The following is a 16,627-nucleotide window of genomic DNA, read 5'->3' on the forward strand; positions in this document are numbered from 1 at the left end:
ACAATTGCATTGAACTGGTAAGCTGATTTACCTCAAGACCAATTATATCAGTCCTGATAAAAGAGATACTATGTCAGCACTATTACTAAAGCTTACAAAGTTCTTGTTAGTAGCTCCTTAAAATGAATGAATAAATAAATAAAAATGCTTAAAATTAAGTTATCTAATTTTAAAATTTCTAGTTAAAAATTTCTATTTGAAATTTTTATAAATAAAAAACATTTCAGCTAAATTTTAAACCTATTAGAAAAAAATCATAAAACATTCTACAAGTTAAAATAGCTGATTTTCTTTATACAGTGTCAATGTTAGAATAGGTGATTACAATATTTTCAGACTGACAATTCAACAGACACTCAATGAGCATTCACTATGAGCCAAGTAGTATGATTTGGTGATTTCACAGAAACATTCAAAAGTACTGTAAGTCCCAATTTTACAAATGAAGAAACAGAAGCCCAGTATAATAAAGTTTCCCAAGTTCATAGAGCTAATAAGTGGAAGAGTCAGGATTGGAGCCCAATGCTCCTTCATACAAATACTACTCAAGTGGGAAGAAGGAGGGTGGCAAAGTTACCACGAGGACTCTGGATGGCATTCCATCATTTTGTCAAGCAAATGATATGTTTTGCTTTCAAGTTAACATGGCACACATCCATTACATGGGAAAATCTGAACATATGATAACAAATGGCAAACACTGAGTCTTCAAATAAGCATATCTTCAATCACAAAATAGGACTGAGTATACGTGTATATAAGATGAAATATTTTTGATAAAGAATAGAGAAGAATTTTCAGGAAAGTTAATAGATTTTCATTTCCCTCAATATCCCATCAGAATGGGCAAAAAACTAAATTTTCTAAAGTCATAAACCATTAGAAAAAAACATGAGACAGAAAACAGAAGAAAAGAATTATGTAACTTGGAAAAGTAGGATGGATGGAAGTTAACTAACCTAGATCTGAGATAGTGGCTTGATGAACACCCAATAAGAAAAGCTGAAAAGGAGCCTGATTATCCAGGAGAAGAACCAAACATGTAAGAATTAGTATTATATGTGAAAATGGGTGTACAGGTAGAGCGAAAAATAGAAGGACCAACTGAATATCCATTTAAAGAGGATTTAGAGCCCCAAATTCCCTCCTTGCCTCAGCTCCATAGATGGATGCCATGTCTAATCTCACACCAGCAAAAATCTAGGGATTTAGTGTCTGGAGAATTCTTCGAATTTCAGGATACCAGGCACATATCCAAAGCCCTAACCACTAACCAATAACCAGTCCCCTCTAACCCTGATACTAACATTCACCCTAACATTAACCCTAACACTAACTCTCTGGAGAGGTCTCTGAACTGCAGGACACCAGACACATAACCTAACACTAAGCCTAATCCTAACTCTAATCTTAACCACTAACCAGTAACCTACAACCCCTAAACCTAACACTAACACTAATCCTGACTCTACCCTAACTCTAACCCTAGATCTGAGAAAGTGGCTTTTGAATACACAAGAAGAAAGCCGAGAAGCAGCCTACTACTCCGTGAGAAGATCCCGAACATTTAAGAATTGGTAGTATTTCTGAAAATGGGTATGAAGGTAGAGATAAAAACAGACCAGCTGAATATCTATTTAGGGAGCATTTAGAGCACCAAATCCTCTCTGCCTCAGATCCAGAGATGTCTATAATATTTATTCTAACCTCAGCAAAACCTGGGAATTTATACTCTGGAGAGGTCTCTGAACTGCAGGATATTAGGGACATACCCAAACCCCTAAATCCAATCCCCTAACACCTAACCTTGAACCCAAACCCTCACCCTAACACTAACCCTAACCCTAACCATCTGGAGAGGTCTCTGAACGGTAGAATACCAGGCACATACCCTACCTAACCCTAACCCTGACCCTAACTCTCACCCTAATCTTAACCCTAGATCTGAGAAACTGGCTTCCCAAACACATGATAAGAAAAGCTGAGAACCAGCCTAATTATCCTAGAGAAGACCCCAAACATTTAAAAATTGGCAGTATTTTCAGAAAGCAAGTGTTAAGATAGAGATAAAACCAGGAGGACCAACTGAATATCTATTTAAAGAGTATTGAGAGCCCCCAACCCTCCTTGACTCAAATTGGTAGATGGCTGCCATGTCAATTCTCACCCCACCAGAAGTCTGGGGTTTTATTCTCTGGAGAGGTCTGGGAACTGCAGGATACCAGGCACATACTGGAACCCTAACCCCAGGCTATCTGGTAAAAATAAGGCATTTAAGTGACAGTTTATCAAAGACTGAGAACCTTGCTGAGTCTTCCCTCCTCCTTTCCTACCAGACAACCAGCCCAAAAGGAAATCTCTAAACATACTGTTGCATAACAAACTGCCCCACCAAACCACCAGATGTGGAAGTCTACAGTCAATACCAAACCATGACCTCAGAGCTTCTCACCTGCATTTTAGTTCAATATGTGCAACTAAGGATCATTAGACACCCGAGAAAAGCCATCTAACATGAAAGACAACGAAACAAACTGGAAAAAAATTTGGAGGAAACACAGTTGGTGAAAGAAGAAAAAACTCTGAAAAATGCATTAGCAACAAATACAAAAATACAGTTTCAGAGAGATAGGGAAGACATCACATACATGAAAAAAGAAGAGCAGCTCTTGCATTTTAAGAACATGATAGCAGATAAAAAAAAAAAAAAAACTGAATAGAAGATTCAAAAAATAAAGCTGAGGAAATCTCCCCACAGAGGAAAACCAGAGATAGGAGAAAAAAATATTAAGAAAAGTGACCAGTCTAAATGAGAGACATTCCAGAAGCAAAAATTGAGAAAACATCACTAAAGAAAATGTCTCAGAACTAAAGCAAATGAATTCCCAGTCTGGGAATGCCCACTGAGTTCCCACACAACACAACCAGGCACAGCATTATGAAATTCCAAACCTGGCACGAAGAGAAGATCTCACAAGCCTCCACAGTGAAAAAACTGACATACTGGCAGGAAACAGAAGATAAAGTAACAGTGGATGCTAGAAACAATGGAGCAATGTCTTTAAAATTCTGAATGAAAATGATCTGTAATGCAGAGTTCCATACCTGGTCACTTAATTCTGTGGACAGAACGAAAGCATTTTCAGATAAAGTCTAAAAAGACTTTCCTCCCATGCACTCTCTTACTGAGAAGCTAGTTACTTTTATATTTTATTGTATTTTTTAAAATGACTAGAGATGAAATAAAAGGGAGATCCAACTCAAAAGGGCATGGAAAGTCAGTTCCAGAATGATGGTGAAGGAATGATAGGTTTGCAGCTATGCATAGAAAGTAGACCACAATAAAAAGCTCCAGAATGATGATTAATTTCAGAAAAAGTAAAACAGTATATAAAAAGGAAAATTAATCATACATTATCACAAGACAGAAAAAGAACATTTAGAAAATAACAATAAGACAAGTACTGATTACTGACCTAACAAAAATTACTATACAGCTATATTGGATGGAGTAAGATTGGGAAGCATTCCAGTGTGGAGTACTGGGACAAGAGTGAGTTTCAAGTTCCAAGAGAGTTAATTCTCATCTTCCATAGCTGGATATCAATTGTTAATCATTAAAACTGAAAATCTATAGTGATAAAAGGATGCTATTTTGAGATCCGGAGGCAAATTTCAAAAGAATCAGCTGCAAAAGCTGAATGAGACTTCCTCTAAGAGTGGTTAATATCAGGGAGATAATTATGCACAAGGAACAGTTATTTTCACAATAAGCTTTGCATAACTATTTGACCCTTTAAATTATGTGCATATACAACTGTGATAAAAAGATTTTAAAAAGTATTTTAAAAGGGGGGGGGGGGGGAAATGATCTCACGAGAATAAGTTCCATTAATTCCAGACTGTGTCAAACATTTCTGAAGTTCCTCAGCATCCACTTCACCATCCTGTCAAAAAATAATTATAATCAGATTTAATGCACAATTATATCAAATCATATTAACATGCTGATTGGCTGTTTTAGGCCAATCAATAAATATGCATTCTTTAAAACATTACAATCAACTACAAAATTATAGAGGTAATTACTGACAGCAAAGGCATATTACAAAATAGCATACAAAATAATTTTTTCATAATCAACTTATATTCTATTAATATTTAAGCACTTCAAGTATAATTTATTTTTTCTACTTCTGAGAAACAGCATAATCATTCTGACCTATAATAGGTCAAAATATTATCTTGTGAGAATCATTGTACCTCTACTTAAAATGGAAAAATGACCAAAATGTGTTCAGAAAAAACTCAAAAATGTTCCCCTAATGCCCTTCTCATGGGATATGAAGCTGTAACTGGAAGGAGAGAATAACTTCCCCCCCACCCCCCCCATTACCCCCAGCAAAATTTTGGAGTCATACTGCATCTTGTTGCTATTCTTCTGATTATTTCCCAAACACTCTTGTTTGAACTTATTATGGGAAATAAAATTTTTTTAATGCAAACAAGAAATCACAATGGAAGTGAAACAGGTTGAATATTCTCATTATGTTTCAGTACCTCATCCTATTTTCTACAAAAATATACAGAGTAAATTACTTGGAAGCATCATAAACACTGTCATAAATGCAAAACAACAGCTCTGATATAGGATCAGGGAAGCAAATTTAAAACAGGACCTTTGTAAGAGTTCATTTTTGTAAGAGACCTGGGAAATAAAGAAAATTTTTACAACCAACTTCCAAGAAGTATTATAAATACTCATATTCTAATGAATCTTTAACAAGGAATTCCTTATAACAAAAATTCCAGTGGTTCTCTCAGGAATTAAAAAAATTAAATTCTTTCCATTGGATCATCCATGTGCCTACAGAGAGTATTTAAGTGTTCCTTTCTCTGCCATGCATAGTTCCGGGATTTGATTACAAAACTTCAATAAATTCTAGACTAAGAAAATTACTTTAAAAAAATTAGCCATATGTTTAGAATTAAAAGTAGGTTAGCAACTTTCCCTCCAATGATAAACTAGAAGGAATTTTTATTTAAACAATTACCTACTTTCCTATTATATCAAACCATTATTATATTTCAAGACTTTGAAAAACTACGCACACACTTCTAACATGATCTAAGAAATCATCAGTAAATAAAACAAAACAAACAAAACAATCAATGAGGTCCTCAGCTGCCACTGTCAATGGTATCTCACTGAAATGATGGCACAGATGCCAAGTCACTGTCAGTTACTGCAGAGTGAATTTTGAAAACACTCTTTTACAAATTACTAAAACAGAAGCAAAAGAAGGAAATGACTTTTCTCTTTTTTAATTTAAAAAGGTCTCCTATCTTCACTACACTAAATATAACATGTTTATAAATTGCCTCTTTCTTTAACTTTCTTTTTTTTTTGAAGATTTTTTTTTTTTAGATTTTATTTATTTATTTGAGAGAGAGAGAGACAGAGATAGTGAGAGAGAGCACAAGTGAGGAGGAGAGGGAGAAGCAGGCTCCCCACAGAGCAAGGATTTATTTGTCAGAGAGAGAGAGAAAGAGACAGAGAGCACAAGCAGGGGGAGCAGCAGGCAGAGGGAGAAGCAGGCTCCCTGCTGAGTAAGGAGCCCGATGTGGAACTCGATCCCAGGACCCTGGGAATCACGACCTGAGCTGAAGGCAGACGCTTAACCGACTGAGCCACCCAGGTGTCCCTTTCTTTAACTTTTCTTAAGCGGGAAAATGATACTAAACCTGAGAATAAAATTAGTGAGAATTACTAAGCTTCATCAATTTTATTCCTCATTTATAAAAATAACACATTGTGCAAACAGGCTCAAAATTAAAACTTTCTATAAAAGAGCAATTCGAATTTACTAAAACCCTGACCAATACAATTAAAATGAAGCAAATCAATCCTATGTGGTCCAATGATAACAGGAGCTTCTTTTGTAACATTTCACAGAAAAGTCCACTTAGCACATAGAGGACCTTTCTCTGGATTCTTTCTGTACATTCAAAGACAAAGAAGGGACCCTGAAGAGTATGGAAATTCTTTTGTAGAAAAAGAACAAAGAGGGGCGCCTGGGTGGCTCAGTCGTTAAGTATCTGCCTTCAGCTCAGGTCATGATCTCAGGGTCCTGGGATCGGGCCCACATCGGGCTCCCTGCTCGGCGGGAAGCCTGCTTCTCCCCCTCCCACTCCCTCTGCTTGTGTTCCCTCTCTCGCTGTCTCTCTCTCTGTCAAATAAATAAATAAAATCTTAAAAAAAAAAATTAAAAAAAAAGATTATAGAGGAAGCAAAGTTGAAAAGTAGTAGGTTCAAAAGACCCAGAAAAAGTCATTATAAATTTGAGTTAAGGAATATAAATAGTATTTTAGTCTTTGTTAACCTTTTTGAATGAGTGAAACTAAGAAACACATCTCACTGTTTTCTCTCCCACAAAATAAAAAAAAGAGCTTTAAACTCCATGCATCAAATTTCTACATGCTTATTTATCTGCAAGGTCTATGCTTCCTTCCCCACACTGCTTTGCACTGCTACAAGGTAGAATGCAGTCTGTCTGTGTCTTGTACTTTAGAACTGAATGTGTAATCTTCCTATGAAAAACCAAGATTATTATTTTACGAGTTCAGAATTAAATGCTATAAAACTCAGGGCATTTTCCATTACATTCATCAAAAGGTCCCAGTGCAGGGGCACCTGGGTGGCTCAGTCTGTTGAGCATGGGACTCTTGTTTCCCCTTCCGATCATAATCTCAGGATCCTGGGATTGAGCCCCAAGGGCGGTTCCACACTCAGCTGGGAGTCTGCTTGAGAGTCTCTCCCTTTCCCTCTGTCCCTCCCCCCACTTTCTCTCTCTCCCTTTCTCTGTCTCTCAAAAATGAATAAATCTTTTTTAAAAATTGGATATTTATTCATCATAGATTTTTTGCATTAATTTTTTAATATGGGGTTAAAACATTATTTATCACAATTATTAAAATTTTTAAGCCCCCTTCAATTTAAAGGTGAGTCTCTCATTTGCCTTACCCTAGCTGGACCTTAAGCCACTTAGCAATACAACAGCAAGTTAGGGGACCTTCTATGGCAATGGAGAAGGAAAATAATTGTGAGAGAAAAAGACATTTATTTCTCTAACTAAATATATGTGAGGCTCATTGCTTTATTTGAATAGTTTCTGTTTTTCAAACTGTATGAAGCTAATTTATACCTATGAAATTCCAAACTTAAATTGGGTTTGGGTACATCACATAGAAGCAAAAACTAGGAAGTGGAGTGAGGGCAGATGTGAAGTCGGGCAGGGGGCATGCTTCTGAGGACTTCACAAGGCATGGGGAATGTGAGTGGCTCACTGCCTGAAAGCAGGAAGTGAGACGGGACATTCTACTCAGGACAAGGGGCAAAACAAAACAAACAAAATATACTATAGACTGTTGTCTGATGATACCACTTCTGAGAAGTGGAAGGCTTAGGAAAGCAGGACTAAAATGCTAAGCTAAGCTACCCCCCCGTTTGCTGATGGGATCTGCAATACCACTGCCAGGTAGGTGGTGTATTTCATGAACTGTCATGAAATCGGATTCTGGACACAATCAAGGTGGGGACAATCACAAAACCACTAGATAGGGAAGAATGACATGAGGACCAAAGCTACTTTGTACAGACAGTTAAGGAAAGCCTCACCGAGGCTGATAAAGTGAATTCACCTATAACTGAATCACTGATGGGTGAATTTCCTTATAGGGTGAATTGACTTATTCATTCATAAAGTGAATTTCGAGGAAGATCTGAAGGAAGTAAAGGAGCAAGCTATGCAGATATCTGAGGGAAGAGTGTTCTAGGCCTGAGCTGTCCAATATAGTGGCCACTAGCCATATATTCCACTGTGCACTGAAACATGGCTAGTCTGATCTGAGATGTTCTGTAAGTGTAAAATACATGCCAGATTTCAAAGACTTAGTAACAACAAAAATATACCACACCCTATTAATAACTTTTATATTGATTACATATTGGTATATTAGTATTTCTGATATATTGGGTTAAATAAAATATATTATTAATTTCACTTTTTTGTTTTTACTTTTTAAATGTACTAACAGAGGCTTCAAAACTACATATGTGGCTTATGTTTGTGGCTCTTGTTATGTTTATTTTGGACAGTGCTGTTCTAGGCAAAGAGAACAAGCATAAAGATCAGAGAATGCTCTCTCAGTGTTGCCATAATCTTCGCCTGTTTACCTTTAGCACTTCTTTCCTGGTACCATTATCATTCCCTGTGTGTCTGTCTCCCTTACTAGGCAGAACTCTTCTAAGTTAGGATCTGAGTTTCACTCATCTTTGCATCCCCAAGCCCTAGCACAGTACATAGTACAAAGCAGGTTGGTTGTCTGGTGGAATGAAGACAATTACCACTGGTTCTTCGTTCAACTATAGTCATTTCTAACAGTTTGTGGCCACATACATTTACTATTTCAAAAGGCTGAAAATATTACAACCTCGCATTCAAGTGTCGATTAAATTTTAAAAATCTAAAATCTAATTAATGAGTGAAATTCTATTTTACATGAGCTTTTTCAGTATTCTGGGGGTCCGAAAAACAACCTGAACAGCTTTTCCACAGTTATTACCAACAGAAAGCATTCTCCTAATATACTACACTACCTCATACTCATATTTCATACATTTTATGAAAACATGTTACCTTAATTGACTAACAGACTAACAAGTAATGTCTTCCTAAATTATATGTAGGAAATCTAAGTGATCTTTTTGGATCTCCTTACTGCAGTTTGAGCTAATGATAATGACCAACTCTATAAACCCTAACCAAAAAAAGAGCATTAGTGGTAGAAAACTACATTTTCTAATTGAATAAGAGCTTTAATTATTAGTTAGATAATGAACAAAAAATTAGTTGCCATTGTTTAGGTTAACTAATAGGCAGCAAGATTTTGAAATGATACCCAAGTTCAAGTTCTCTTTGTTCAGTTATTAAACCTTAATCTCCACTTACTCATTTATAATAAAAGGGTACATCCATCCTGCCTACCTCACAGAGCTGCTGTGTGAAAAAGCAGAAGCAGTATGCACACTCAAGTTAAAGTTGTTGGTATTATTGACATGCATGTGTGTGTGTGCGTGTGTGTGTGTATGTGTATTTGCAAAGGTACAAACCAGAATTTCCCTTTATCAACTGATGATTGAATCACTACCGTTCAAAAAATGTTATCCAATAAAAAGGAACACTGTAGAAACCTTTAATTGGACATTTCTCATAGAACATCATTAATTATGAGATCATCAAAAAAAAAAAAAATACAGATGCAGAAGTGAGTTCAGTAAACTCACCTGATTCCTTAAAGCTAGGCAAAATTCAACATACAGAAGAATTGCTTAAATATCTAGACTGAACATTGAAGATGAGACAGTTTATGCATCTATCTATTTTTTTATTTTACATTTTTTTATTTTATCATGTTATATTAATCACCATATATTACATCATTAGTTTTTGATGCAGTGTTCCATGATTCATTGTTTGTGTATAACATCCAGTGCTCCATTCAGTAGGTGCCCTCTTTAATACCTATCACCATGCAATACATGCCCTCCTTAATACCCATCACCAGGCTAACCCATCCCCCTACCCCCCTCCCCTCTAGAACCCTCAGTTTGTTTCTCAGAGTCCATAGTCTCTCATGGTTCATCTCCCCCTCTGATTTCCCCCCCTTCATTTACCATCTAATACATTTATTGAATAATTAATATATTCCTAGTGCTTACTTGATAAGGGAGAAAATGACAAGGGCCATGTCCTCGTGGAGTTTTACTATTCAAAAGCACAAAACTAGGGGTACCTGGGTGGTGCAGTCGGTTAAGCATGCCACTGTTGGTTTCAGCTGAGGTCATGATCTCAGGGTCATTAGATCAAGCGCCCCCACCCCCATCAGGTTCTGCACTTAACGCAAAGACTGCTTGAGATTCTCTCTCTCTCTCCTTCTCCCTCTGCCCCTCTCCCCACCTAAAATAAATAAATCTTCAAAAGCACAAAACTATGAAAAATTTAAGGCAAGTATCAAATAGTACAAACATGCAAATTATTGTTCACAACTGTAAGCCTGAAAGAGTTCAGAAGTCAAATAAAAGTCTCTAAATATATATGCCTAGTTCCTATGTTTTAAGTTGTAATTTTGTAAAATAGATTATATAGTCAATTACAGATAACAGATTTATTCCCCACATTACACTACTTAAGAGCTCTTTGCAGATAAGAATGGTATCATGTAACAGCATTGCATTTAGCTGCAAAAAACAGAAAATACTGGAGCGCCTGGGTGGCTCAGTCATTAAGCGTCTGCCTTCGGCTCAGGTCATGATCCCAGGGTCCTGGGATCGAGTCCCACATCAGGCTCCCTGCTCGGCGGGAGGCCTGCTTCTCCCTCTCCCACTCCCCCTGCTTGTGTTCCTGCTCTCACTATCTCTCTCTCTGTCAAGTAAATAAATAAATAAATAAAATAAAATCTTAAAAAAAAAAAAAATAGAAAATACTATCAAAGAGGTTTAAACCAATAAGGGTTTATTGTTTTATACAAGAAGTCTGAGGCTAGGCAGAACTGTATGGCAACTTCACAATGCCATCACTCTCTTTACATTTTTCTATATATCCCATCCAAAGGCCTTTATCTCAAGCTTGTTGACTCAAGGTACCAAGATCGCTGCCGCACTTCCATACCTCAAGTTTCCCTTTCCAGGCAGGAAGAATTAAGGAGCAAAAAGGGCCAACACTAGTTGCCAGGAAGGTTTTTCTCATTTAGGAAAGGAAAGCATCCTAAAGAAATTACACCTACATCGCAATGGCCAGTCCTGTGGCATACGGCTACCTTTACAAGATTCAAAGGCATCCGGGATGGTATTAGGGTTTTTCCCACTCCTACCACAGAAGGGAAAAAGAGGTTGTGAATGGAATTGGGGTCACCAAAATAAAGTGTCCACCATATATAATAATTCTGTGTATATCCTCTATTTCTAGCCAAGCATATGGGATCTAGTGAACACTAAAGTGAATGAATAATAAATGAAAAATGTTATCAAAGTTTTGTGAAATTCTAACTATTCCATAAGTTTTTCTTGGTGAGTCTAAAAGAAGAGATACAGACTGTGACTAAGACTCAAGTGTGAATCTGTCTCTTCTCACTAGTCTGATATTTGAACCTCCATTCTGCTCTGTTGTCTTTACCCTTTCTTGACTGGTTTACCATCAAGTCTCTCCCAGAACCATTCACAATTTAAAAATCTCCTTTTTGATACTCTGTCCCAGCTTCTTCAAGGAGACTAACATATAGATCACGTAGATCTCTTTTCCCCAATCCTCTTTGGCTCAGTCGTCATGCACCACAGCTTCCAGTCTTAGTGAAATGAACAATGTGTCAGGCATCACACTAACAGACTTCTAAAAATGAAATAATTGGGGCGTCTGGGTGGCTCAGTCGATTAAGTGTCTGCCTTCGGCTCAGGTCATGATCTCGGGGTCCTAGGATGGAGAGCCCCGCGTTGGGCTCCCTGCTCAGTGGGGAGTCTGCTTTTCCCTCCGCCCCTCACTCTGCTCATGCGCTCTCTTTCTCTCTCACATAAATAAAATCTTTTAAAATAAATAAATAAATTTTTAAAAATTAAAAAAATAAAATAATTATGACTACCCTCATCTCTGATCTCAAGAGAAAAATTAGTCTAGATAAGTTTAAAATATAAATTTCATATACATTTAAAATGACATACTAAGTAATAGAGTTGACATTTATTTTTTTTGAAGATTTTATTTATTTATTTAATTGACAGAGAGAGAGAGAGACAGCAAGAGAGGGAACACAAGCAGGGGGAGTGGGAGAGGGAGAAGCAGGCTTCCCGCCAAGCAGGGAGCCCAATGTGGGGCTCCATCCCAGGACCCTAGAACCATGACCTGAGCCAAAGGCAGCAGAGTTGACATTTCTTTTAAACAGCAATCCTTTCAAAAACTGATGTTTGTGCCATATATTTAACATCTCACCTGTCCAGCAACAGCAGTGAAGTATGTCCACATGGGGTCTCCCACTGAGGAATAACTATCAGAATATGCTGGGTATCCACCACGCAGCAGGTTTGGCCCTGTTCCTGGCACTGGCTGTCCCATTTGCATCTGCATTCCTGGCATCTGACCACTAAAATTTCCAAACTATAAGAGTGAAAAAGGTTAAGGTTACTAATACAAATATTACCTGTTATCCACCAAAATTGGCTTAAAAGAAAATACTTATGAGGAGTCCACTGAAAAGCAAGAATAAAAAGAAATACTAAAAGCAACCGAATTCACTATCACAAAAGCCGTTAGCTACAAAATGCTAGATGTCCTGCATTAGGACATAATTCAGTTCATTAACACATTATCCAGCATCAAAAGAAGTGTAACAGAAAAAAGAACTTTCTAGCCTCTGAGAACTTAATCTAACAGATGAGCATAAAGCACACTTTTTAAGTGTTTACCATCAACATCACCGAAATAAACAAAAAGCAAAAAAATTTCACCTACAGTCAAACTAAGATGTAGTATACTTCAGATACATACTTAGAAGAATACATGGTAAATATAATGAAACTGTGAACTAGTCATGGGAAACTGTATAGAATGCAAACATCCTCTCCATCAGAAAATATTTATTTTTAAAAAAGCAAGACACCAGTAAACAGATCAATCAAGTGATTAATTCCAACAACAATCTTCAAAACTAATAAGAAAAACAGTAAGAATACCAACAAAAATAATACACAGCTAATATTTACTGAGAGTTTATAGCCCAGGTACTAAGTACTTTCCATTATGTGCTTTGATTTTCCAAAAACTTTATGAGGTATGAAACTACTATGTCCTTTTTGTCATTGAGAACCTAAAACTTCACAAGGTTTCCTAAATTGGCTAAGGTCAAATAACTAGTAAGAAGGAGACCATGGTTCAAATGCAGGTATTCTGATGGTTGTTTCCTACTATGGCTATGGCTTCTCTCTACTTTTCTCACTTTGGAACTTGGTATACATTTTTAATACCTTAGAGAGGCATTTTACTGAGCATTTTTATGAGTCTGGAAGAGAAAGAAGTATCAAGATTGTTTGTTATTCCATATTGAACAAAAATCTTGACCTGCATCCTTGAAGGATGATTTCTGCCAGAAGGCAAAAAGAAAAAAAAAGAATTCTAAAATGGGGGGGGGAGGGCGGGAGGAGGGAGCGGGAAGCAAGTAGTCAAAAGGTCGGATACTACCAGTAGTTTGAAGAGCTGTGCGGCTGGATGTATAAGGGTAAAGGTATGGAGGAAGTGTTGGAACTCCAAAAAATGCACTTCAAACTCCAGGAAATACACAACTAAGTTACGAAGCAATGAAGTACAAGTAAACAGTAAATGTTAAAACAATATAATGGATTAAAAACAAACAAAGAAAGATGGGATTTTTTTCAAAGTTGCTTCTTTTAAAAAGAGAAAAGACCATCAAAAGAGACCCAAAAAGGCAATTTCAGGAATTAAGGTATATAACCACAAATTACAAACTTCCAACTCTCAAAGGAGACTAAGGATAAACAATTATGTAAGAAAGAGTAACCTAATCCTTCCCACCTCCCAAAAAAGTCTAGAACAGATTGCCCTTGGTAGAATAGTAAAAACTAAGAGCCATTTGGCATATCTTAATGTATCCATAAGCAACTTAAAGGACAGAAAACAAGAAGTGGCCAAAAATTCAGAAAGAGGACGTCTAGCAAAACTGAGGGAGGTGGGGGTGGACCACAAAATATTACTGGAACAAGACAAGGGCGCTTTTGTTCCTCCAATGCAGGAGGAAATTTTCCAAAATCACAGCACCATCCCTGCCTCACAAGGACTCGCTTAAAGGGGCCCCCAGGGACCAGAAAACCTGTGGCTCCCTGCTCAACCCTGGCCCCAGGTTCCAACACCGCGCGGTGCCTCAAGCCCGCGGAGTACCAGCGAGCCGTCAAACCGAGCGGAGGGAGGGGGCGGACCCCGCACGCCGGCACCGCCCGCGGAGGCGCCCCACCCCGCGGCGGCGGAGGCGGGGGAGAAGCTGCCGGGACTCACCGCTCCTCCGTATCCCGGGTAGGCCATGACGACGCGAGCAGGCGTCCCCCGTCACCCTTCCGGTCAGCGTCAGCCCTACTGGGGAAAGGCGAAGCTGCAGGTGCAGGGCAGATGCAGACGCAGGTGAGGCCGAAAGACGCGCTGGCAACGCGGTTTACTTCCCTGAGAGCGCCCCTTCCCGGAGTCCAACCCCGCCCCTCTCGGTTCCGATTGGCTGAGCTCCGCCCTTCGGAGCCCAGGCAGCCGAAGCCCGCTCCTTCCCGGGGTCTAGCCCCACCCATCTCGTCTCTGATTGGCCTCACGCACCCAGCCCCCTTTTGTTCGGCTCCTATTGGCTCGCTCAGGTCTCGCGCTCTCTCCTCACTGAACTACAGAAGGCTTTGCTCCGGGAGCATTCACTCTTTTTGGCTAGGCTCTCCGCGCTGAAGTGTCCTTTCTTCCGAGAACCCGCAAACCCGCCAGTCCATGACTTCTTTTAGTCTACTCCTCTGTTGTTTTGAGCTGGACTTCTAAATCTACATCTGTGAATTTCAAAACTTTCCGTTACTCACATTTATTTTTGCGTAGTGTTGATGTCACAACACCAAAACTTTGAAGGCTTTATCTCCGCCCCAAGGGGAGTGCTTCTGAGCTAAAACCCACTTGATGCGAAATTTTACCAAAAGGTTACTTGTAGTTTGGTGGATAAATGGCGAATGGAGTTGCCAGAGTTAGCAAATAAAAATACAGGATGTCCAGGTAAATTCCATTTTCAAATAAACAATGATTTTTTTAAATGTACTTATCCCAAATATCACACGAGATATACGCTTACTGTAAAAAAAAAATCATTCACTGTTTATACATTAATATACAGGATAGCCTGTATATTTTCTGACAACTCTACCGATGACTCACTCTTAGGATGTGCCTCCTAATTATATCCACTGTTGGGAACAGCTTGGTTTTTATCACTTGGTGAAAAGTTAAACAGTTACTTTAATTTATTAAGTAATAGTAATTGACAGTTCTGCTTTTCTCTGGAACTCAGACGAATTTTGTAGCTCTGGCTTTAAAAGCACAGGATGCAATATACATACACCAAACAACAGGGCAGGTGTAGCTTTAGCTTAAAAACAAAGAAAAAGAGCAGGATGATATTATCTCTGAAGCATATGACAACCGCTAAAATGTTTCTTAAAAATAAGGATGTGGGGGGGGAAAGGTTAGCTGTCTATTAGCAGAGGAAAACCACCTTGCAAAGCTGAGTAATAATTGCCCAGCTACACTACAGAGAAGGAACATGTTGTACCTTGTGAAACTTAATTTTATCAGGAAGAGGCAGAGAGAAAGGAAGATTGCTAATGTACAGGCCGCTCTTGAGAAAGTGTGTGTTAGTTCCTCTAACACAGTAAGAAATAATTTAGGCAATAAGGTTAGATTATTAGAATAAATAAATAGAGGGAGATGATAAAACCTACTTGATAAGAGGGAAAACATATGACTGTTAAAGCATCAAGTGATAATGCACTACAAAGCAAAACAAATTTGTTGCAAGGTTTTATTCTAATTGAGAAATGCTCAGAGGGCATTGAGTGTTTTATATTTACAGTGTTAGTCTAAATCTCTGGTCAGACTTTTTGTTCATTTTTTTCATAATAATAGTCTTACATTTGTATTGTATTTATGTATGTTGGGGGTCAAGTCTCCATGATTCTCTTGCATTTCTACACACATAGTTTCAAAGATAGGGAGAGTATTTCCCTCAAGGGCAGAGAAATTTGTTGCAGGATAACAAAGGTAATCTGTCCCTCCAGGGCAGAGTTTGGGTTGGTTTGTTAGCATGACAGTCCTAAATTTGGACTTCTCCATTCTGATCCGAACCCTGGCTGCTTGTGCAGCACCTGCCTCGAAGCTCAGTTCAACCTGGGGACACTTGGGAGCAAGAAGAATCTATGAGAGCCTGAAGGTCACGCTGCCTGTGGTGCTATGAGTAATAAAACCCTTTGTCTCTCACAGAGGAATCTCATGCATCTGTCAACTTCTATGAAACTGTGGCAGGCTACCTGTTAGCTTACAAGTGGAATAAAATATCAGATCCCTCACAGTTCTTGGCAGTGTATCTCCTTAGAGAAACAGCTTCCTAGGGAAATTCCTACTGAAAGGCAGCAGAAGATGCCATTCCAAAATATGCCAGTTTGGCATAAGGATTATTTTGAATTGAAGGCAATTGAGAAGAAGCAGATAAAAGAAAAATCTCTCTGTTCTCCCTGTATTTGTCTAAAAGCAGGACATAAATTTACAAAAGTGTCCTTCTCCTCCCTCCCTCCCTCCCAGGAAGGACAAAGATTATTCCTCTGAGACAACTTTAGACCCTCAAAAATGGAGAAGATGCAGACTTAAATCTGCATAACAAATCTTACTCTTGTTTAGGGGCACCTGGGTGGCTCAGTCCTTAAGCATCTGCCTTCCGCTCAGGTCATGATCCCAGTGTCCTGGGATGGAGCCCCGCATCGGGCTCCCTGCTCTGCGGG

At 38.5% G+C, this 16,627-nt stretch overlaps 1 protein-coding gene and 1 long non-coding RNA gene across 4 annotated transcripts in view; both read right to left on the minus strand.

Moving 5' to 3' along the window:
- Nucleotides 1–16,627, minus strand: part of GCA (grancalcin) — a 50,999-nt gene that overhangs the window by 14,004 nt on the left and 20,368 nt on the right. For 2 of the 3 annotated variants that reach the window (XM_035007899.1, XM_035007900.1), the window contains 2 exons: nt 12,042–12,206; nt 3,878–3,947 (listed from right to left, as the gene is read on the minus strand). In XM_035007899.1, the coding sequence (XP_034863790.1) occupies nt 3,878–3,947; nt 12,042–12,185 (214 nt within the window). In that variant the 5' untranslated portion in view covers nt 12,186–12,206. Of the gene's footprint in view, nt 1–3,877; nt 3,948–12,041; nt 12,207–14,114; nt 14,254–16,627 lie in introns of those variants that run through there. The other variant, XM_035007898.1, reaches the window with a different exon arrangement.
- On the minus strand, nt 620–3,855 carry LOC118012399. Its single transcript, XR_004679690.1, has 2 exons — nt 1,445–3,855; nt 620–1,380 (listed from the first exon to the last, which is right to left on the minus strand). It is a non-coding gene; the product is annotated as an uncharacterized LOC118012399 (long non-coding RNA).

The sequence above is a fragment of the Mirounga leonina genome, unplaced genomic scaffold (assembly GCF_011800145.1).
Source record: "Mirounga leonina isolate KUSES-001 unplaced genomic scaffold, KU_Mleo_1.0 Mir_151, whole genome shotgun sequence".
NCBI lineage: Eukaryota > Metazoa > Chordata > Mammalia > Carnivora > Phocidae > Mirounga > Mirounga leonina.